The sequence below is a fragment of the Aquarana catesbeiana genome, linkage group LG02 (genome assembly GCF_042186555.1).
Source record: "Aquarana catesbeiana isolate 2022-GZ linkage group LG02, ASM4218655v1, whole genome shotgun sequence".
In the NCBI taxonomy this organism is placed as follows: domain Eukaryota; kingdom Metazoa; phylum Chordata; class Amphibia; order Anura; family Ranidae; genus Aquarana; species Aquarana catesbeiana.
In genome coordinates this window covers 550,636,053-550,659,398 of record NC_133325.1, presented here as the reverse complement: position 1 = coordinate 550,659,398, position 23,346 = coordinate 550,636,053, and the positions used below count along the sequence as shown (strand labels likewise).

The 23,346-nt window shown below is 47.3% G+C and overlaps 1 protein-coding gene across 5 annotated transcripts in view; it reads left to right on the top strand.

Moving 5' to 3' along the window:
- Positions 1-23,346, top strand: part of TFEB (transcription factor EB) — a 125,024-nt gene that overhangs the window by 79,379 nt on the left and 22,299 nt on the right. For all 5 annotated transcript variants that reach the window (XM_073615917.1, XM_073615919.1, XM_073615916.1 and 2 more), the window contains exon 2: positions 7,863-8,095. In XM_073615917.1, coding sequence (XP_073472018.1) covers positions 7,898-8,095 — 198 coding nt within the window. In that variant the 5' untranslated portion in view covers positions 7,863-7,897. The remainder of the gene's footprint in view (positions 1-7,862; positions 8,096-23,346) is intronic.

The window sequence follows — 23,346 nt, the reverse complement described above, 5'->3', positions numbered from 1 at the left end:
AACTCAGTTGTGACATGACGCTACTCTTATGTCAAGACATTGCTTGTATATCAAGTCACAATTTATTTTAAAAATTTGCTTGCCTTGCAAAACACTCTAAAACCACATTACTCTCAAACCAAGGTTTTACTGTGTTTTGCTGAGATCCGACTTAATGTTAGAGGGTGGGTAAAGTCATTGTAAAGGCACCTTCTATATTATCTCACAAAAGTGAGTACACCCCTCACATTTTTATAAATATTTTATTTATATCTTTTCATGTGACAACACTGAAGAAATGACACTTTGCTACAATGTAAAGTAGTAAGTGTACAGCTTGTACAACAATGTAAATTTGTTGTCCCCTCAATATAACTCAACACACAGACATTAATGTCTAAACCGCTGGCAACAAAAGTAAGTACACTCCTTAGTAAAAAATGTCCAAATTGGGCCAAAAGTGTCAATATTTTGTGTGGCCACCATTATTTTCCAGCACTGCCTTAACCCTCTTGGGCATGGAGTTCACCAGAGCTTCACAGGTTGCCACTGGAGTCCTCTTCCACTCCTCTATGATGACATTTCTAAAAATGTGAGGGGTGTACTCACTTTTGTGAGATACTGTATGTGTAGCAGCCCCCCCTAATACTGAGCCCTATATATGTTCAGCAATGTGCATGAGTGCCTCGGCCATCCGGGACTCTCCCTCCTGATTGGCTGAGACACAGCAGCGGTGCATTGGCTCCCACTGCTGTCAATCAAAGTCGGTTACCAATTAGCAGAGAGAGGGGGCGGGCCAAACCGCGGCTCTGTGTCTGAATGGACACAGGGAGCCTCGGCTCGGGTGCCCCCATAGCAAGCTGCTTGTTTGTGGGGGCACTCGACAGGAGGGAGGGGCCAGGAGTGCCAAAGAAGAACCCGAGAAGAGAAGGATCTGGGCTGCTCTGTGCAAAACCATTTCATATAGCAGGCAAGTATAACCTGTTTCATACTTTTTGTTTTCTTTAAAAATAATACTTTAAGTTTGTTCTCCATGGTCCCCATGTATGTAGGAAAGTGGTCACTCTTTTGCTTGCTATCAAGATGAACTAGAACTGTAAAATATGGCCTATAGGATGTGTGCTGTGCATAGAACAGTGCACATCGCCACAACAATTGTGCACTGCTCGTTCCAAACAAATGGAACTGAGGGGGAAAAGCAGAGGTCCAGAAGAAAGTAAGAAATAAATTCATTAAAAATCGATAACAGGGCCATTAAGTAGTATAAGGTATGTGGAATATTTCTGCAGAATAGGGATATTGTTTAAGGAGAACTCTTTCAAAAATGTATAGATTGTAGCCATTGGAAATTAGATTAAGGCAGAACCTTACCCCATTTTTGTGGAATAAATATATGAATTTTAGCACATAAAGCCTTCTTTTCTAGCAGGATACAGTAGAAAAATGTTAAGATTATTACAACCCTTTAGCATATTCCTAAAATCTTATCCAAAAATTCGTAATTGTTGATTGTGTGTATGTACAATTTGCTGTTTCATATCCCAGCATTTGATATTACTGGATTTCTAGATTTCTTTTAATGTGTGCTGAGATGTCAAAGCGAGATGTGTCACCAGCACACCAAGGTTTTTCAGAACGGGTCCAAAGCTTTATTCAGTGATTACATCATAGTTACAAAAAGCGATGTTTCGGCGCCTCGCAGGACCCCTTCAGACATGTGACAGCACCCTTATACATTTACAGACCATTTCAGGAACATGTGCATTTGAAATATTGTGCTTGGGCTTTTGAGATTTTAGATACCAAGAATCCAGCTATTTGCTTCACTTTAGCAGCATAAAAACAGGATCTTATGCATTTTTTCTACTGATCTATCGGTTTAGTAGCCCTAATGGTATACGTGCCCTAATACATGAGACAATGCTAACAGCACAAATGGCATCTGATTAAAGAATGTTGGACAGTTGGAAGAATTGAAGCACAATGTCTCTCAGTGATATAGATGTCATAAATACCAGGGAAGTTAAAATTTAGTTTCAGTTTTTTTTTTTACTGTATATCTGTGACCCTATTGGTGAGATGTATCCCTACTTCCTGTCTATACATGTGTAGCACTAACTCTCGGTGGAGCTGCTGGTTTAAGCGGGCTTGTTACCTTCACTCTCCTTCCCTCTGTTTTACCGGCACCGGGTCTAGGGGGTTCCGCTGAGATTACCTCTGGACGATACACGCACCAACACTTGAGTACATTTTAAATGCTTTATTGAACAATTTACTAAGGAAATAGCAGGAAAGAGGCAGAAGGTAAACTGCAGAAGAAACTCAAATATCTTCTCATAGGGTTCTTGACAAATGTCCTGGTAGGATTTGGATATTATAATAGAATGCACTCCCCTCGTGGGACACACTCCTTGCTCGCCTGGATAGGCCTCTCTCAGTTGTCTAGCAGCCAGTACGTAGCACGAATAAAAGTCTCTGCCACAGACTTGTTTGGGGATAAACCGGTACGATCCTCTGCCACAGGATGTATTGGTTTTTCTGCAATGAACATCAGTCACAGTGCTTGAACCTTTAAGCCAACCCGGCAACACTATGCTGTATAGTCACTTTTAGGATACGTCCTCCAACCGAGTCACCAGGCCCCTCTCCAGACCAGCACGCTGCGTGATCCTTCCATGACGGGTCCTCCCCTGGGATCTCCTCGGTTGTCCAGCTTCCTCCCTTTGGATAGACAGCTCAGGACCATTCCTCGGCTGCTGTGGTAGGCCCCAGACAAGCTTCTGGGCCCACCCCTGCCCCGCAGCGGCGTTGGCCTCCGGAACGGAGGACCACGAGATTGCTTCTCTAGCGCATACCTGTCGGCCAGGAGGGCCAGCAGGCGGCTGCAAAATGTACCCCACAATATGGCGTCTGTCCCATAAATACCCTCGCCCAGAATGCAACTCGGAGGACCACCTCCACCGAGTTGTCTCCGGGACAGAAGAGCATCCATACGCTTCGACGCGTTGCCCTTCCAACACTGACCAGTGATAACAGCGACACCCACCGGTCAGCCTGGAAACACACACAACGTCAGCCAAGCTGAAACAGAGGCAAACTTAACCTATTTAACGAACAAGTTACTAAATTTACCTAACATATGGTAGATCGCAAATCTACCAGCGCTACACATGAAATGTGGTTTCCCACTGCTCCTAAATAGAGTTTACAATGGGATTAGACTCTGTGCTGTGGTAGCACGGAGAAGGTAAGTGATAGATTCCCTTTAACAGCAAAACTTAAGGATAACCCTCTAATCCAAGGCTTTAACAAAAACCTAATATAACCCTTTCAATTAAAGTGTAAGTAAACCCCCCTATCGTTTTCAGCCAAAGAAGCTGCCATCTTTGCCTCTGTTTAATCTACAACTGCCATGATGCTGCACATGAGATCAGTTATGACACCAGCCATTGGATGGTTTGACAGTTTGGCTGAGAGCACAAACAATGGGAGTATTACAATTCCAGCATGTGCCGGAAATTAAACTGTTTTATGGATTGGTTTACTTCCGCTTTAAGCTCCAGCATGAAACTTAATTTACCTTGTTCTGCCCTTGGAGCAGCCACTTGGCTGTGGTAAACACTCTAAACACAGTTCTAGCAGACTTTACCATAAAAACAGAGATTCTTGGTTCACACGTATTTTAACACTTGTCTGAATCCCAACTCCAGGTTTTAAGATCCACCCCCCTTCCCACATATTTAAAAAAAAATCATGCATACCCTAAATCAGGCATTCTTCTGGACCGACGGGCAACATCGTGTCCTTTCTCTTCCCCTCCAGCGTCAGCTGTGGGCAGTCCAAATCCTCGAACGAGCTGCACTGTCATAAAGTTGTGTGAACATCGTTTTAGTAATTCCATGAGCCCAGGCTGATGTGATTACACACCCCCCGGGGGGGGTGTCCATAGTGGCTTGTGCTCACAGGAAGTGGCTTTGGGTGCTTTGGGTCAGGTTGCATTCTTTGTGACTGGTGCTCCTCTTCTGGTGCTCTGGTAGACATATGAACAAAAAAATTACATTGGCCAAAAAATTGATTCATAATAGGCTTTAGTGAGTATGTTGTGTATACATATTTAACGCGATTGTAAAGTCTTGTTTTTTTCCTATAAAAATAACAAACATGTTATACTTACCTGCTCTGTTGCAGTGGATTTGCACAGAGCAGCCCAGATCCTCCTCTTCTTGGGTCCCTCTTTGGCGCTCCGGGTCCCTCTTTGGCGCTCCTGGCCCCTCCCTCCTGTTCAGTGCCCCTACAGCAAGCCGCTTGCTATGGGGGGGCGCCCAAACTGAGTCACAGCTCCCTATGTCCATTCAGACATGGAGTGTCAGGAAAGGTTTCACCTGCGGATGGCGCTGTCAGATCTTTGGGCCGCAGTACTGGTGTCCACCAGCGGGTGCCTCCCGGCAGTCTGGAGCCGACATCATCTCCTGCAATCAGGCGTCCCCTGAGACTGATTGCATGAGGTGTGTATATCATATAGAGGTCGACCGATATGGGTTTTTCTCTGGCCGATGCCGATATTTAGAAATCGCGGTGGCCGATGGCCGATATAAGATGCAGATTTTTTTTTTGGGCCGATATATTAGGCCGATTTTTTTTTTTTTTTTTCTTTTTCCCTTCATCTCATAAAATCTAACAGTTAGACCCCTTTCACACTGGGGCGTTTTTCAGGCGCTTTTGGGCTAAAAATAGCGCCTGTAAAGTGCCTGTAAAACGGCTCCCCTGCAGTCTCAGTGTGAAAGCTCGAGTGCTTTCACACTGAGGCGATGCGCTGGCAGGATGTTTAAAAAAAGTCCTGCAAGCGGCATCTTTGGAGCGGTGTATACCGCTCCTCCACCACTCCTGCCCATTGAAATGAATGCGCACCGCTGCCGAAGCGCCTGCAAAGCGTTTCGGCAGCAGCGCTTCAGGGGCGCATTTATCCCCTTCCTCAGCCGCTAGCTGGGTTATAAGCTCCCCGCTAGCAGCCGAATAGCGCCGCTAAAATGACGGTAAAGCGCCGCTAAAACTAACAGCGTTTTACCGTCAACGCATGCCTGCTCCAGTGTGAAAGCAGCCTTAAGTAATACAGAAAATGTTTTACAGTTAAACATTAAACAAAACAAACCTCCAATCAGTTCACTTGTATGTATAATTTAGATTAAAAAAAAAAATAACGATATCTTAAATATTAAATACACAAAAACAGGTAATCAAAACTTTTGGATGAAAAAAAATGGGCTAACTTTACTGCTTATTTTTTTTTTTTTATTTCATTAGTGTATTTTAAAAAAAAAAATTGCGTTTGAAAGACCGCTGCGCAAATACCGTGTGACATAAAATATTGCAACAACCACTATTTTATTCCCTAGGGTCTCTGCTAAAAAATATATATATATATATATATATATATATATATATATATATATATAATGTTTGGGGGTTCTAAGTGATTTTCTAGCAGAAAATACAGGATTTTTACTTGTAAGCAACAAATGTCAGAAAAGATTGAGTCTTTAAATGGTTAAACTGAGAGCTTCTACAGGAGTTCAGCTCATTGATAAAAGAACCTGAAAAGATACAATGTATCTTCTTATCAGACTTGGCAGGCTGCCCAGGGAGGAGAGAATCCTCTACACAGATAACTTTCAGGCAACTTGCATTGACTTCTATTACAGAAGTCATTTGCAAGTCCCGCTGAAGTTATAATTGGCTTTTTTTTATCAGCACAATCAGCCGATGCCGATTAAGTAAAAAAAGCCAAATATCGGCCGATATATCGGTCGACCTCTAATATTATATACCTTGCAGATGCTCACACATTTGCCTTGGTATTTTCCTTGAGCCTTGACCTGTATTCTTGAATCCTGTACCTTGTGACCTATATTCCTGAATCCTGTACCTGTACCTTGTGTCTGTGTTCCTGAACCCTACATCCATCCTTGGACCCCTGTCTTGCAGACTTATCCCTTCCTCCTGTTGTCCTCTCCTTGTCCAGTCCTGCTCCCTGTTCTATCTGATTGATCCCTTGTGTATGACGCTGGCTTGATTATGTTTATGATTATATCTTACTCCTGTGTTCACATTTAGTTTAGGGAGTTATTATTGGGTGCCACTGTGGTTGTTTGCTAGTTTGCTTTATTGTTTATGACTTATCCTTTTATTAAATCATACTATTATCACTTTACATGCATTTTGGTCTTCCCTACTGCATTCCACACATTTCTGGTTGCACAGATTTATGACGTGGAGCCCTGACCCCGCCCTCTCTCTCCCCTGATTGGCTTGCTGACTTTGACAGCAGCGACAGCCAATGGTCCACTGCTGTGTCTCAGCCAATCAGGAGGGAGAATCTCGGGATGGCTGAGACACTCGTGGACATCGCTGGACAGAGAGACCTCAGGTAAGTGTGAGGGGGGCTGCTTTACGCAGAAGGCTTTTTATCTTAATGTATAGAACGTATTAAAGTGGAGTTCCACCCATTTCTTCAAATCCCTTGAAACACATAACCCACCGTAGAACAGTCTGTAATGGCAATTATTTTATTTTTTCTAAATACCTAGTTTTTCTTTATATAGCCTGCACTTCCGCCTAGGCGATGTCATCATTGGGCATTTGCTAGGACTGCTGGGATGTCTGCGTCATCTATCCCAGGAGTCTTTGAACCGCACTTGAATTCCGTTTCGATTGACAGGTTGCCATAGCAATGGGGCGGGAACTGCCACCGCCATTGTTATGGCACCTGTAAAACAACAGTGCGCCATGCTGCATCCTTACTGCACAGGCGCAAGATCAGGAAGTACATGCTGGGTAGCCAGCCGCACGGATTCCTGGAAGCAAGTAGGAGCGGGCTTCAGATGACCACACTTATAATGACCGCTGCCTGTCTGCCAGGATCCTGTGATAAATATCATAATTGTAAGTAAGAAAAAGGAATACACTTATACCAGTATCCTATTTATATTGTGCAAAAAAAGAGAACAGAGGTACTTTTTGGAGAAAACTGACAATAGGGACTAGAGCTCCGCTTTAAGATAAAAAACCTTCTGCCTTTACAACCCCTTTAACTTCCAAAATATGTTTCTTATAAAAGTGATACCTAACACTCTGATTTTGTTCAGCATTCTTTGCAAAGTCTTTTAGGTGTTTTTTATTTTAAAATTCCCCTAAGCTCTAGCTGAAAATAAACCAGCAATGAAACAAAAGAAGATGAAGTATATTGCCGCTAAGTGCAATATTTTGAGAGCTACGTTATGAACCAGTAGATGACCTAGTCATTTGCTTTTCCTCAGTAGGTGGTTTTCAGCGCAAACTGTGAACAATCTTAGAGAAGACTAAAGGGAGGTTATAATACAACACGCTAGTGTTAAAAGTAAAACTACTGCTAAAAATATTGTATTCTAATAACTGTATGTAATAGTATTCAGTATATGATCTTACTTTACCTTTCTCATGGCATTTTTAAAATATTTTCAACACATTTTACATTTTAACATTTCCAGGAAAAGTCAGTGTCAGAGATAAACTATAGCATGGCCCAGACAAAGGTATAGTTTGTTCCACCCCCGGTCAATTTTGATGTACAGCTTGGGTTTTCTTGTAAAAAAAAAAAAAAAAAAAAAAAAAAAAACAGGTCAAGTTCTTTTTGCTGTTTTGGCTTGATTTTGGAAAATGGACACTTTTTCTTAATGTTTATGAATAAATATCATCTTTTAGTATCTGAAGGTTGCATGTATATGTGTGATTATTTATTGGTGGAATAACCTTTATACATAGCAAGATCCCTGAAAACCCTGAAAAAAAATCAATTTGTTGGAGAGTGATTTTTGTCATTTTAAGCTAAAAATATGTTTTTTTTGCAGGGGTCAACAGCTACCCAGTCCGTGCTCCTGCAATCATGGCTTCTCGGATTGGATTACGAATGCAGCTGATGAGAGAGCAAGCTCAGCAGGAAGAACAGCGAGAACGGATACAGATGCAACATCAGCAACATTTCTTGCAGAGGCAACACCTTTTGACTTCCAATGCATCCCCTGCAATCAGCACACCTGCTTCCTTTCAGCCACCACCACCTGTTCCCGTTGAGGTCCTTCAGGTAATTTTGGCTAGTGTAAGAAATGAATGAATTCTGAAAGCTGTGGCAAAAAAAAAGGCAGTGGGCAAAGAATTAGCTCCCATTCTTACTGGTGGTCTCCTTACAACCAATCTTTTCCCCATTACTGCCTTGCCTTGTTCTGCACTGCATCGCTTTGTTGAGGCACTCATCTTGGTGAAGTTGCCTCAACAAAGCGATGCAGTGCTTCTCCATGTCTGTGCCTCTAGCAAGGTGAACGGTGAGGAGCACAGTAGTAACTTTTCTCTTTCGTTCATTGACGGACACAGCTCTTCTAAATCTTGACCTTAGGGTTATACCGCCACCTTCAGGAGTAGGACTAGGCAGAAATAACAAAAAACAAGCACAACACAGCCTAGGGGCGGTGCTTACTGGTAGTAACCCCCCCTCTCTGCTACAGGCAGCTCATTTTTTTTATGCCTAGTCTAGGAGAAGGACCTGGCTCCCTGCTGGGACCAGTGGTCTTTTTGTTTTATTTTATTTCTTTTTGGTTTTCGTGAGAATCTGCAATCAACTGCTGGGCTGGGTGACAGGCTGGATATTATAGATCCTGGTAGTCTCCCCAGCCTGGCCACCCAGCGCGCCCAGACCTGAGCTCCGCGCTGGGTCGGCGGCGACAAGCCCCATTCTTGACGGGGCGGTCGGCGGCTAGATGCTTCGCAGGGACACATATGACCAGGCACCTGACGTCTGGGTCACAGTGTCGCCAAGGCCGACAGCCACTCCGTCTTAGGCGGGAAATGGATCTGTCCGGGGAGTGAGACCCACAATCCCTGCCGGATGGGTAAGTATGAGCTCCACAGGCACGGTGGAGTAGCTGGATACTCCCTGGGGTGATCGGCTTTGGGGTATTTCATCCTCTCGCCGCCCCCCCCCCGCACCTCCCCCGCCCCTCGGCTATGCTGCCGGTTGCTGGATTACCTGGCTATTGGGGTCCCCTCTGGGCAGTCTCTGTATGGGGTGCTGGAGGGGGGGGTGGCTGGCATCTTCCTCCTCGTGTTAGTAGCTGCTGTTCGGTGGGTACGGGCGCCACGTATTTTCGTGTAGCCTCGGTGGCCATTTTCTTGTGGTCTCAGGGCATTCGGGCTCTATCTGCGGTAGTGCGGCCGGCAGCCATTTTCTCGTAGCCGCGGCTGCCATTTTCCCGTGGTCTCAGGGCATTCGGGCTCTATCTGTGGAAGCATGGCCGGCGGCCATTTTCCTGTAGCCTCGTGGGGAGTTTTGAGCTGGTCCTCTAGTGCTAGTCTCTGCATTTGCAGCCAGGCAAGAGTGCAGATCTCCTCATGGCCATCTGTGGAGGACAGACAGCACAATACTGCTCCTCATAGGTCAAAGTGGTGAGTCCTTCTAGGGGTTCCCTCAGTCTGCAGCAGCTAGGGAGGTGGTCTATTTTTCTCTCTCCCTAGTGGGCGTTCGATCCCTGGCAGTGTCTGGTCGAGCATGGGACGCCATGGCATCTGAAGCCTGTGCCCCCCCCCCAGACACCCCCGCAACAGCTGGCACCTCTGGGTGTGTGGTGCCCCTGGACACTTTGTCGGCAGTCCTGGAATCCTTCCTCTCCAGGGTTGAGGTGGCGTGTGGGTGTAAGGCAGGTAAAAAATGTCCCCTTCCCTCTCCATCTGCTGGGGAGGACTCTGATCTGCACACGGGCTGCGCCATGGCAGGAGGCCCCTGCCTGGACGGTTTGGATGATGCGGCCCCTGATCTTTCGGACAGTGAGGAGGATTGCTAATGCAAAGGTCTGGATTCATGGATGAGCACAAGAAAAAGGCACATTGTTTCCAGCTGGAGGAGTGCATCTGATACTAAAACTGAGCCCGGGGGTGGCTCCAAAGCGTGTTTTGACTCAGGGTAGCAGCTGGGTCACATGCTCAGAGGTGAGCACATTAGCTTAAGGGGGCCACGGAGGTGCACCAGAGCATGGTTTGAAGCACTCAGGATGTCTTCAGCATGATGATTGATTGATATCACAGCTGGATACCACTTGCATGCATTGATTTGTTATCACTGTTGGACGTTGTTTGCACGCACAGATTTGGAGTGCTATATAGAACTTTTTTCACTTGTTCCTTTTATTCATTAAGACAGGCAGGATGCCTTATATGGAGCACTAAGCACTTTTTTGATTTATCAAGACACCTTATATGTATTTTAAGGAATAATAAGCATTTGTTTACTTATACGCTTTATTGTTTGATTTAAATATTAATTTTCACATTTTAAGTAATTGCATTTTATGTATACTATTATTGCACTATTTGACATGCACATAGTTGGATATATATTTTTGGGTTACTCAAGCGCAGCGCATGGTTTTTAAATAGGAGGAATCCTCCGCATCTGTTGCGGCACATGAGAAAGCGCTGGTGAGTGCAATCATTACGGCGGTGCACGATACTTTGAAAATTGAGGATCCAACAGGGGCGTCTGCACAAGTGTCGGTCCCTTTTGGGTCGCACAAGCCGGTCCGCACCACTAAGGTGTTTCCTTACCTGTCTTATTTTAATAAGTTTATTTACAAGGATCGGGAGCGCCCGCAGCGGTCCTTTTCAGTTCCGAGGCATTTTTCGGTGTGTTATCCTTTTGAGGAGAGTCTGTTGAAGAAATGGGCTTCCCCTCCGGTCGATGATCCTCCAGTGTCCAAGTTAAATAAGGCGACCATGATTCCGGTGGAGGGGTCCCCTTCTTTTAAGGATCCTGCCGACAGAAAGGCCGAGGCGGTTGCTCGGTCTATGTTTACGATGGCGGGGTCGGCTCTTCGTCCGGTGCTAGCCACTGGTGTCGCAGACACTTGCTGAATGGGCTAAGCTATTACACCGCGAGTTGGGTAATGAGCAAGCATCCCCAGTCTGTGTGGAACTGGCAGACCAGTTAGTGCAGGGACTTTAGTATGTCTGTGATGCGGCCCTGGACATGGCCCTGTTACTTTCTAAGGGCTCTGTGTGGGTCATGGTTCTTCGCTGGCTGCTTTGGCTCAAGGGCTGGTCGGCGGACCAGACGTCCAAGAAAGCTTTGGCAGATTTGCCTTTCCAGAGTGGAAGACTGTTTGGAGCCTCTCTGGATGACATTATTAAGGACATTACTGGGGGGAAAAGTACTTTTCTCCCACAATCCAAAAAAGACAAGGATCCCCGTTGTAGGCAGGGTCCCTCCTTTTTCCGCTCATATGCGTCTTTTTCGACCTCCCGGTTCTGCGGGCAAGCGTTCCCAGCCCATCAAGACTCCCGTGGATGAGCAAAAGCATCCTTGGCATCACAAGCCAAACAAGCCCGCGGACAAGTCCTCTTCATCATAAAGGTTTACCCCCGCCCGACTTATGGGTGGGGGGTCGTCTTCGGTGGTTTGCAGACAGGTGGATTTCTCTTCTTTCCGACCAGTGGGTCTGCAAACTAATTACTTTTTCGTTCATTGACAGACACAGCTCCATTAATCTTGACCATAGGGTTATTACGCCACCTTCAGGAGAGGACTAGGCAGAACATGTGTTACATGTGAAAAACAACAGAACTGTACAGCTCCGCCCAGGGGGCGGTCCCTCTGGCAATAACCCCTCAGCCTGCTTCCTGCAGCTCAGTTTTTTTTCTGCCTAGTGAAGTAGAAGGACCTAGGCTCCCTGTCGGGACCATCGGTCCTGGGGATTTTTTTTTTCTGGATTTTTGCCTTTTGCGCAAGGTTTTCAGATCCTGTGATCTTCTATCAACAGCCGGCTGGGTGACAGGCTGGATAATTTAGATCCTTGTAGTTTCCCCAGCCTTGCCTTTGAGCGTGTGCAGGCCCTAGCTACGCGCTGGGTCAGCCACGACATGCCCCTCAGGCTCCAGGGGTGGCCGGTGAGCGCAATGCTCCGGGGCACACATATGACCGGACTACAGATGTCTTTGTCACAATGTGCCGTGGCCCGCAGCCACCCCGTACGGCTCGGGTGTGGGTCTATAATGGGATGCCTCCAGCTCGTCCGGATGGTAAATACAACTCTTCCTGTCTCAGCAGGACAGAGCAGCTGGGCATTCCCTGGGAGGTCAATTAGGGGGTCCCTCTTCTCCCTTTCTTCTGTCCCTGCTTTCCCTGCCCCCCCCCCCCCCCCGTGGGGGATGCTGCATGATTGGGCTGTAGTGCGGTGTGTGTACCTGAGCCAGGGGTCCTCCGGGGGCTCTGATCCTTGATTGGGGGCTGCGCTGGCTGTCTGTGTCCCTGTGCTGTCCTCTGTCTCTCTGGATGTCTGTGGGCTCTGCACGTGCTGCCGCCATAGCGCTGACCGCCGGCTTTATCTATGCATTTTCTGTGTACAGCAGTGATCGTCGCCCATTTTCTGTTGTCCTCTGTGAGAAGCATGGTCGGCAGCCATTTTCTCGGAGTTCGGCGGCCATTTTCCCTGTGTTCCTGGACACTTGTGAGCTGACACAGGATACAGCCATCAGCAGCAGCACGGCGCAGCACTCGGTCAGGGTGGTGAGTCCTGCGGTGGGGGCCCCTCAGTTTGTAGCAGCTAGGAGGGTGGGATTGAGCACCTTGTCCTAAGTCCCCAAGGGTGGCAGACAGGGTGGGTCAGCATGACGTCAGAAGCGGGCGTTTCTTCCCCAGACCTCCCTGCAATTGCAACCGGCTGGCCTGCAAGTAGTGCAGTGCCTTTGGACGCTTTGTCGGCGGTCCTTGAAACGTTTGTTGCCAGGGTGGAGGCGGCGTGCGGGCGCAAGGGGGGTAAGAAACGGCCCCTGCCCCCCTTGACCTCCGGGAAGAGCTCTGATTCAGACTAGGGCCCTGCAGTGACTGGCGGCCCCTGTTCTGATATGTCAGAGGATGCTGACCAGGACCGATCGGACAATGAGGATGATTCTGGGTCTGCGCAGGCAAAAGCGCTAGTTGGAGCACTTATCACCTCTGTGAATGATATCCTGAAAATACAGGATGCGGCAGGATCCTCTGCCGAGGTGGCGGTCCCTTTTGGGTCCCGTAAGCCAGCCTGTACACCTAAGGTGTTTCCGTATCTGACTTACTTTGATAAGTTCATATACAAGGAATGGGGATGCGGACCTTTTCGATCCCAAAAAGAATGGCGGTGCGTTACCCCTTTGAGGAGAGCCTTCTTAAAGAATGGTCGGCTCCCCCGGTTGTGGACCCCCCAGTATCCAGGTTAAACAAAGCAGCCACAATCCCGGTAGAAAGGACTCCTGCATTTTAAGCACCCTACCTACAGGAGGGCCGGTCTATCTTTATGGTAGCGGTACTGGCCACGGCATTAGTGTCACAGACCCTTACTGAATGGGCAAAACTATTGCACCGTGAATTGGAGAAGCAGCAGTTTCCTCCAGTCTGAGTGGAACTAGCGGACCAGTTGGGGCACGGTCTGTGATGCGGCCTTGGATACACTTCCCTTGCTCTCTGCCTGATCTGGCTGAAATGCTGGTCTGCGGACCAGGCATCTAAAAAAGCCCTGACGGATTTGCCCTTCCTTGGTGAGCAGCTATTTGGAGCCACGCTGGATGACATTATTAAGAATGTCACAGGTGGGAAGAGCACGTTGCTCCCACAGTCCAGGAAGGGTAAGGAGCCACGCCGCAGGCAAGGGCCCTCCTTTTCCGCTCAAAAGAGGCTTTTTTGTCCGCCCGGGACCTCAGGAGAACGCTCCCAGTCCGACAGGGCAGGGCCTCACAAGCCCAGCAAGCCTACGAGCAAGAGTGCTACCGCCTGAAGGTTGGCCCCCGCCAAACACACGGGTGGGGGGTCGCCTTCCGAGTTTGCAGTTCGGTGGGACTCTCAGCTGTCCGACCGATGGGTCTGCGAACTGATTTAATCGGGCTACAAGATAGAGTTCCTCTCTTGGCCATCAAACAGATTTTTTCCCTCCAGCACACCCTTACTCCCGGCTCGCCGGGAGGCCCTGTTTGGGGCAGTAAGGGACCTGCTCAGCTGCGGGGTGATACTGCCTGTTGCAGAAACAGAAAGGTTTCAGGGGTTCTATTCCAATCTGTTTGTAGTCCCCAAAAAGGAAGGGGTACGTCCAATCCTGGACCTGAAAGCCCTCAATTGCTTTGTGAAAGTACAGAGGTTCAGAATGGAATCAGTTCCCTCTGTAGTCGCTGCACTCCATCAAGGGGACCCCTTGGCATCTCTGGATATCCAGGATGCGTACCTGCACATACCCATATGCCTCAGGCATCAGAAGTTTCTGCGATTTGCAGTAGGGGAAGACCACTACCAGTTTGTGGCTCTTCCCATTGGTCTGGCTTCAGCACCCCGAGTCTTTACCAAGGTATTGGCTCCAATTTTGGCGTTGCTGCGACAACGTGGGATCGCAACCTAGACGATCTCCTTCTGAGAGCAGCTTCCGCCTCAGAATTAAGGGGGATGTGGCGATCACCATGCACACTCTACAAGAGTTTGGGTGGGTGTTGAACCTCAAGAAGTCGGTACTAGTGCCGACTCAACATCTGGAGTACCTAGGCTCATTGTTGGACTCCGTAGAAGCGAGAGTGTTTCTTCCTTAGGACAAACTGCAGACTCTCAGGACCGCGGTGAAGCTGTTGAGGAACCGCAAGAAATCGTTCCTACCTCTTCATTGGACGGTGATCACAACGGACGCCGGCCTGACCAGCTGGGGTGGAGTATTGGGAGTACAATCTACCCAGGGCCTCTGGTCGAGGGAGGAATCCTAGTTACCGATCAATGTGCTCGAGCTTCGAGCGATCAGGCTATGCCTCTCCACATGGTCGATGAGACTACAAGGACGTCCGATCAGAATTCAGTCAGACAACGCCATGGCGGTGGCATATGTCAACCATCAAGGAGGAACAAGAAGCTCGGTTGCAGCACGGGAGGTCGCTCACATTGTTTGGTGGGCAGAGCGACACGTACAGGCCCTGTCGGCCATATACATCCCAGGAGTAGAAAACTGGCAGGCGGACTATCTGAGTCGTCAGATGCTGGACCCAGGAGAATGGGCTCTGCATCCGGAGTTGTTCAGGCTTCTTTGCCTGTGGTGGGGCACACCAGATGTGGACCTTCTGACCTTTCGGCTCAATCGAAAGGTGCGGAGGTTCGTATACAGGACAAGAGATCCTTGGGCGGATGCGTCAGACGCGTTGGTGGCTCCATGGGAGCAGTACCGGCTGATTTACGCCTTCCCTCCGCTCAAACTGTTACCCCGTCTGCTACGCAGAGTGGAGGCAGAGAGGATTCCAGTAATACTGATTGCCCCAGATTGGCCTCGGCGTCCTTGGTACGCCGACCTGGTACGCCTGATGGCGGATGCTCCTTGGCGGTTGCTGATGCGGGAGGACCTCCTATCGCAAGGTCCGATACTCCATCGCTGGTTTTAACGGCATGGCTGTTGAAAGCCAGGTGCTAAGGAACCGAGGTCTGTCGGACTCGGTAATTTCCACTATGCTGAGGGCACAAAAATCTTCTTCCCGGAAGATATACCATGGTACGTGGAAGGCTTATATCTCCATGTGTGAGGAGATGGGGTGGCGCCCATGCACCTATTCCGTGGCCAGGATCCTGCTGTTCTTACAGCGAGGAGTGGACCAAAAGTTAGCCTTGAGCACCGTCAAGGGACAGATATCAGCCTTGGCTGTTTTTTTCCAACAACCCTTGGCGTCTCACTCATTGGTGAGCACTTTTGTGCAAGTGGTTCGGCATATAGTCCCTCAGGTATGTCCACCCTTACCTCCGTGGGATCTGAACCTGCTGCTATCGGCGCTTCAGAAACCGCCATTTGAAAACAGGGAAATTCTTTTGTTGACTCTTTCTCAGAAAGTGGTCTTTTTAGTGGCTATTACATCTGCCAGGAGGGTTTCTGAGATGGCAGCCTTGTCTTGCAAGTCGCCCTATCTAGTTATCCATAGGGATAAGGTGGTGTTGCGTCCGCAACCTTCCTTTCTGCCAAAGGTGGTTTTGGCCTTCCACCTCAATTAAGACATTGTGTTACCATCTCTGTGTCCTAAGCTGACACATCCTAAGGAGGTGGCCCTCCATTCCCTGGACGTGGTCCGGGCTCTAAGGGTATATCTGTCTGCCACGGCTCCCTTCCGGAGGTCAGATTCTCTGTTCGTTTCGGTGGCTGGTCTGAAGAAAGGGCTGGCGGTCTTGTCGACCACCTTTTCCAGGTGGATCAGACAGATCGTGGTCCAGGCTTACGCCTTGAAGAGGCAGGTGCCCCCCTTTCCTGTCACGGCCCATTCCACCAGGGCAATTGGGAGCTCTTGGGCTTTCCAATATCAAGCGTCAGTCTCCCAGGTGTGTAAGGCGGCGACTTGGTCGTCCGTTCACACTTTTACAAAGTTCTACAAAGTTGATGTAAACGCATCTTTGGATGCCTGCTTTGGCCACAAAGTTTTGCAGGCGGCCGTGTAATCGTTGCAATTTGCACCCTTTCCTTTTGTTAGAGAAAGTTACTTTTTGAATGTCAATGCATTCTGATGCATATGTTGACCGCAAGTTCTGCTGCGGTTGGTTCAGGTGGTGACTCCTCCGTTGGGGAGCACCTCTGGTTGTGGGTGAAGTTATGTTTGCTGTTCCCACCCTTCGTTATGGCACTGCTTGGGGACGTCCCTACGGTCAAGATTAATGGAGCTGTGTCCGTCAATGAAAGAAAGAGAAAATAGGATTTTTGTACTCGCCGTAAAATCCTTTTCTCTGAAGTTCATTGACGGACACAGCACCCACCCCTCCTATTAGTTTACCTTATACTGCTTGTTGACGTACTGAGCTGCAGGAAGCAGGCTGAGGGGTTATTGCCAGAGGGACTGTCCCCTGGGCGGAGCTGTACAGTTCTGTTGTTGTTCACATGTAATACATGTTCTGCCTAGTCCTCTCCTGAAGGTGGCGTAATAACCCTACTGTCAAGATTAATGGAGCTGTGTCCGTCAATGAACTTCAGACCCTTCACTCCGCAGTGCGGTTGCTGCTGTCTCGCAAGTGGTCATCGCTGTGCTTTTGCATGTGGGTTTTGGGCCTCATGTTATCCACCTTCAAGGCGGTTCCGTATGCTCAGTTCCACACTCTGGTCTTGCAGAGGGAGATCTTATCCAAATGGGACAAATCCCCGGCATCTCTGGATTGTCAGATCCGTGTGGGCCGTCTAACCAGGACTTCACTTCTTTGGCTACAGTCCCCGTCTCTACGGTCCGGGAAGTCGTTTGTCCCTTTCCATTAGATAGTGATCACGACAGATGCCAGCCTGACTGTCTGGGGGGGAGTTTTGGGGCTTCGTTCGGCCCAGGGACGCTGGACGCCGGAGGAGTCCTGCCTATCAATCAATATTCTGGAGTTGCGTGCGATCAGGTTATACCTCTCCACTTGGTCGCAGCTGCTGCGTGGTCATTCGGTCAGGATCCAGTCGGACAATGTCACGGCAGTGGCTTATGTCAATCACCAGGGGGGACGAGGAGTTCAGCAGCAGCGCTGGAGGTCTCTCACATTCTGCAGTGGGCAGAGCTTCACGTGCCGGCTCTTTCAGTCCTTTTACATTCCGGGCGTAGAAAACTGGCAAGTGGACTACCTCAGCCGTCAGTTGCTGGATCAGGGGGAGTGGTCGCTGCATCCGGAAGTGTTTCGTCTCACTTGCCTGCGGTGGGGCACGCCGGACGTGGATCTTCTGGCCTCTCAATCGGAAGGTGCAGAGATTTGTGGCGAGAACAAGGGATTCCTTGGCGGATGCGTCAGACGCACTGGTGGCTCCATGGGGGCATTATCAACTCATTTATGCCTTCCCTCTTCTCAAGCTCCTTCCTTGTCTGCTGCGCAGGGTAGAGTCCGAGGGAATTCCGGTAATTCTAATCGCTCCGGATTGGCCTCAGCGTCCTTGGTACGCCGATATAGTACGGATGGTGGCGGACGTTCCCTAGTGGCTGCCAGTGCAGGAGGACCTTCTGTCCCAGGGTCAGATATTCCACCCTGCTTTACCATCTCTGGCTTTAACGACATGGCTATTGAAAGCCAGGTACTGAGAGACCGAGGGTTGCCGGCTTCTGTGATTCCCACTATGTTGAGGGCCCCTAAGTCCACTTCTTGGAAAATTTATCATCGCACCTGGAAGGCTGACATCTTTGTGCGAGGCTGTGGGGTGGCATCCTCGTTCCTATTCGGTATCTAAAATCCTTGTGTTTCTGCAGCGTGGTATTGCTCAGAAACTAGCTTTGGGTACTATCAAGGGGCAAATATCGGCTCTGGCTATCTTTTTTCAGCGGCCATTGGCTGCTCACTCATTGGTACGTACGTTTATTCAGGGGGTTCGTCATGTGGCTCCCCTGCTATGTCCACCGCTACCTCCGTGAGATCTGAACCTGGTGCTCTCAGTACCTCAGAAGCCACCGTTCGAGAACATTAGGGACATCCCCTTACTCACGCTCTCTCAGAAGGTTGTCTTTCTCGTGGCTATTACTTCTGCTCGGGTTTCTGAGCTGGTGGCCTTGTCGTGTAAGTCTCCTTATTTGGTTCTTCACAAGAAAAAGGTAGTGATGCGTCTGCATCCCTTGTTTCTCCCTAAGGTGGTATCTGGCTTTCATCTAAATGAGGACGTTGTGCTTCCTTCCTTGTGTCCTCAACCATCTCACCCCAAGGAGGTCGCTTTGCACTCTTTGGATATAGTTCAGGCTCTACATGTGTATCTGTCGGTTACGGCTCCTTTTCGTAAGTCGGATTCACTGTTTGTAACTGTGGATGGTCCGAGGAAGGGCCTGGCGTCTTCGTCGGCCACTATTTCTCGGTGGATCAGACAAATTATTGTCCAGGCGTATGCCATTAAGCGGCGGGTGCCCCCCTTTCCCGTCACTGCGCATTCTACCAGTGCGTTTAGTGCTTCCTGGGCCTTCCGGCATCAAACGTCCGTTTCTCAAGTGTGTGGCTACCTGGTCGTCAGTACACACTTTCACCAGGTTTTACAAGGTGGATGTTGGCGCATCTTCAGATGTGTGTTTCGGCCGCAAAGTTTTGCCGGCGGCCATCTGAGGTTTTGGCTCCCTTTTACGGGGGGCTTTGAGTGGAAATTATTGTTTCCTTTGTTTTGTGTTCCCACCCCTCGTTGTGGCACTGCTTTGGGACGTCCCTAAGGTCAAGATTAGAAGAGCTGTGTCCTTCAATGAACAAAAGAGAAAATGGGATTTTTTTTCTACTCACCGTAAAATCCCTTTCTCTGAGTTCATTGATGGACACGGTACCCGCCCTCCTGTTTGTGTTTCTACTGCTTTGTAATGAACTGAGCTGCCTGTAGCAGAGTGGGGATTTACTACCAATAAGCACTGCCCCTTTTAATTTAGCACTTTTTCAATGTGAAATGTGTAAATATATGTTAATATATACTGTATGTGTAAAAATATTCACTAACAAAGCAAACAAAAAAAATGTTAGTTTTAATTGTTTATCGTTTATAAAATAGACGTGAACAAAAGAAAAAAAGCAGGAAAATAATAATTAAATGGAGGAGAATAGGGAGTTAATTAAGGCTGATTAGAGTAAATTAAGGGGTTGAACAGAGGAACATTTGTTCATCCCTTTGATCTGCAGATGAAGAAACAGAAATATACAAATAGAAACAATGTTTCTTTTTATTTTAGTGTTTCAGGGCTGAGCAATATTGGTAATAAGAGGATAGAAATGGCGCTGTTCTTACTTTAAATGATCCAGACCCTCAAAAGAGCTTCCCAATATTGGTATGTGCTTAAGTGCTTGGAAAAGTGCAAAACCTAGCAGTGTTAATGTCTAAATAAGACAAAAAGTGTAAAAAGAACATAAAAAAAAGCAAAAAACACTGTCCAGCGTCCACACTGTGATATGCTGCTGTATAATAGTATAGTTTGAGCCTCCTATTCAGAGGACCACCATGTAATAATAATGCTAGTAATAATAATAATGCTCCTTAAATACTGATGTATTACAAAGTCCAAAATAAAGTGACAATGTGCTCCTGCAAATTGTTTATAGTACTTCTTAAAAAGTGCTTCCGATATTATTCACCCCACAAAGAGGTATTCCACTTTCAAAGTATGAGCCACTGTGTAGCATACGGGATAGGAAATTCTGTTCTCCTGTATCTGCAAATTGCTTCCGTGTCTGCGGTATAAGTGATCACCTTGCAGCTAGCCTCCTATGTTGCCCACACATAGAGAAGAAAAAAGCTCCATAGTGTATTACCGTAAAACATTAAAAAGTTTATTCACATTTTCAGTGGGTACTCACATTTGGTAAGTAGATACAAAGCGAAAAGGTTTAAAATCGGGAAGCCGGAACGATCTGCGTTTCACGGCCCAAAAACCGGAAGTGATGCAATGACACTGTTAGCCCCGCCCTACGCGTTAATAATAATGCTCCTTAAATACTGATGTATTACAAAGTCCAAAATAAAGTGACAATGTGCTCCTGCAAATTGTTATTCAGTACTTCTTAAAAAGTGCTTCTTAAAAGGTGCCCCATAGGAAACGCACTCGCCGATATTATTCACCCCACAAAGAGGTATTCCACTTTCAAAGTATGAGCCACTGTGTAGCATACGGGATAGGAAAGTCTGTTGTCCTGTATCTGCAAATTGCTTCCGTGTCTGCGGTATAAGTGATCACCTTGCAACTAGCCTCCTATGTTGCCCACACATAGAGAAGAAAAAGGCTCCATAGTGTATTACCGTAAAACATTAAAAAGTTTATTCACATTTTCAGTGGGTACTCACATTTGGTAAGTAGATACAAAGCGAAAAGGTTTAAAATCAGGAAGCCGGAACGATCTGCGTTTCACGGCCCAAAAACCGGAAGTGATGCAATGACACTGTTAGCCCCGTCCTACGCGTTTCGTCACTAGGACGTTATCAGGAATGGCTGCTGTAAATGTTGTAAACCGCTACCTAAACTGTCGGCGCTATAGATAGGTGGCACTGATAGGTGGCACTGAAAGGCAGCACAGATGGGCACTGATAGGTGGCACTGTACACTAATAAATGTTACTGATGGATACCAATCAGTGCCAAACAATAATGCCTGCCAATCAGTGATATCCATTGTGGGCACTGATTGGCATCAATTGTGGGCACTGATTGGCATCACTGGTGGTCTAGAGTGGCATACCTGGTGGTGACTAGTGGTGGCATCCCTGGTGGTCCTAGTGGCGTCCCTGGTGGTCCAGTGTAGGCATGTTCGGGAGGGGGGCTGCGCTGATAATCGATCAGCACAGACCCCCCCCCCTGTCAGAGGAGCAGCCAATCGGCTCTCCTCTACTCCCGTCTGACAGGCGCGAGTGAGGAAAAGCCGATTACCAGCTCTTCCTGTTTACACTGCGATCAGCCGTGACTGACACCAACAATCGTAGCGATGTGCGCCCTCGGGGACGCGCAGCAGCTTGAGTCAGGATATTCAAACCACTTTGCTGCTGTCATTTTGCTATATGGTGGGCGGCAAGTGGTTAAGGACTTTACATGTACTCTAGGTTTAGCACTATAGTATTATTATTATATTTTTGTGATTTTTGCACAGGAAAATATATACCGGTATATATTTTTATATGCACATATGTTTTTTTGTTAGAGTATGTTTACTAGCATTATTATTAGATGGTGGTCCTCTGAATAGGAGGCTCACACTATACTATTACACAGCAGCATATCACAGTGTGGACGCTGGACAGTGTTTTTTGTGTTTTTGCTTTTTGATGCTTTTTGATGTTTTTTAGACTTTTTGTTTTATTCAGACATTAACACTGCTAGGTTTTGCACTTTTGCACTTTTCCAAGCACTTTAGCACACCATAAGCGCAGGAGTTTACATCATTCTAATGTTGGTAATAAACATTGCCGGCTGCTTTTTTTTTTTTTTTTTGACAGCTCCAATTACCGGATGTCTTTAACACTGGGGAGACCCACTGACAGCTCAAAGAGCCGAGCCTGAAAGTATCTGTTTCAGGCATCGGTGCATTTGCACGAATACCAATACTTGTGCAAATACTCGGTATCGGCACCGATACTGATACTAGTAGCGGTGCAACCCTAGTAGTAACCTCACCAAATCTCACTCTAAATCTTCTGAGACTAGCACTCAGGAGGCAGCACCTTAGATCTTACACTGCCGATATTCAATTATAAGGCTGTAGGTACAAAATTACACCAGGAAGTATACTGCTAGTTTTTAAGAATTCCAGGCAAAAAGTACATTTTTCTGTGTAGTACTTAGACACAATGAACACTTGCCCCAGTGACAGTGGGTAGGCATCTTCTCCAGGCGCCCGCTGTCACTGTCTGCCCAGCCACATCATTTATTCACAGTTCTCTGTGAATGGGGAACTACAAGTCCCAACAGCCTTTGCAGCTGTCTGCTAGTTTTAAAGAACTACCATGGCGCCGTTGTTCGCTCTGGTAGTTCATTCATTCTTCCTGTCAGTGTGTATATGTCTGAAGGAGTCCTGCATGGCACCCGTGATCAGCAGATGCTTTTGCAGTTAAAAAAAAATAATAAATGCACATTTTTACCTGCAAAACGATGTGCTTCTTTATTTTTTTTTTTTTTTTTAAAGGTGAACTTATCCTTTAAGCAAATGCTGTAATTGATGGAAGAGTATGTAAAGCATTATCTTTAGTAATTAGTGGAAGCTCTTTTATTGGGAACCCTTAACCAAATGCTTTTTAAAGTTGCTGAGCAGATCTTTACAGCATTAATTAGCACTGAGATTAGGTCTTAAGTTTTAAAGAAGAAAATATTTCTTCTGATTTTTTTTTTTTTCTTTTTAACCTTGTGGCTTACACTATTGTCAATTTCATGACTTAACTTCTTTGGAGATTAAAGTGGATCTAAAGTCCTAAAAGTTTTTTTTACCCTAATGCATGCCCTGCATTATTGTAAAAATTGTTTAGCTACCTTTTTCTATCCCTCTGCCCCTAAACACTTGTCTTAATCCGGTGCTGTGCCCAGCTGCAGGTCTTCTCCCTTCACTTTCTGTTCTCACAGGAGACTCAGGCAATGGCTCCCACTGCTGTCAGTCATATTCTGTGGGGGGGGGGGGGGGGGGGCGGCATGGCTGAGCTGGGCTGTGTGTGTCCATGGATGCACACAGCCTGGATTGAGAGTGCACCTGCACAGTTGCCCCCCAATAGCACACGACTTGCTTTGGAAACAGCACCAGCAGGGGACCTCTAAAGAAGTGGTAAGGGGCCGCTTTGTGCGATATCATTGCACAGAGTAGGTAAGTATAAGCCTCTTTTTTTTTTTGTTAAAAAAAAAAAATTTTAGTGTCACTTTCATTCTTAGACAGATGTATTGTCCT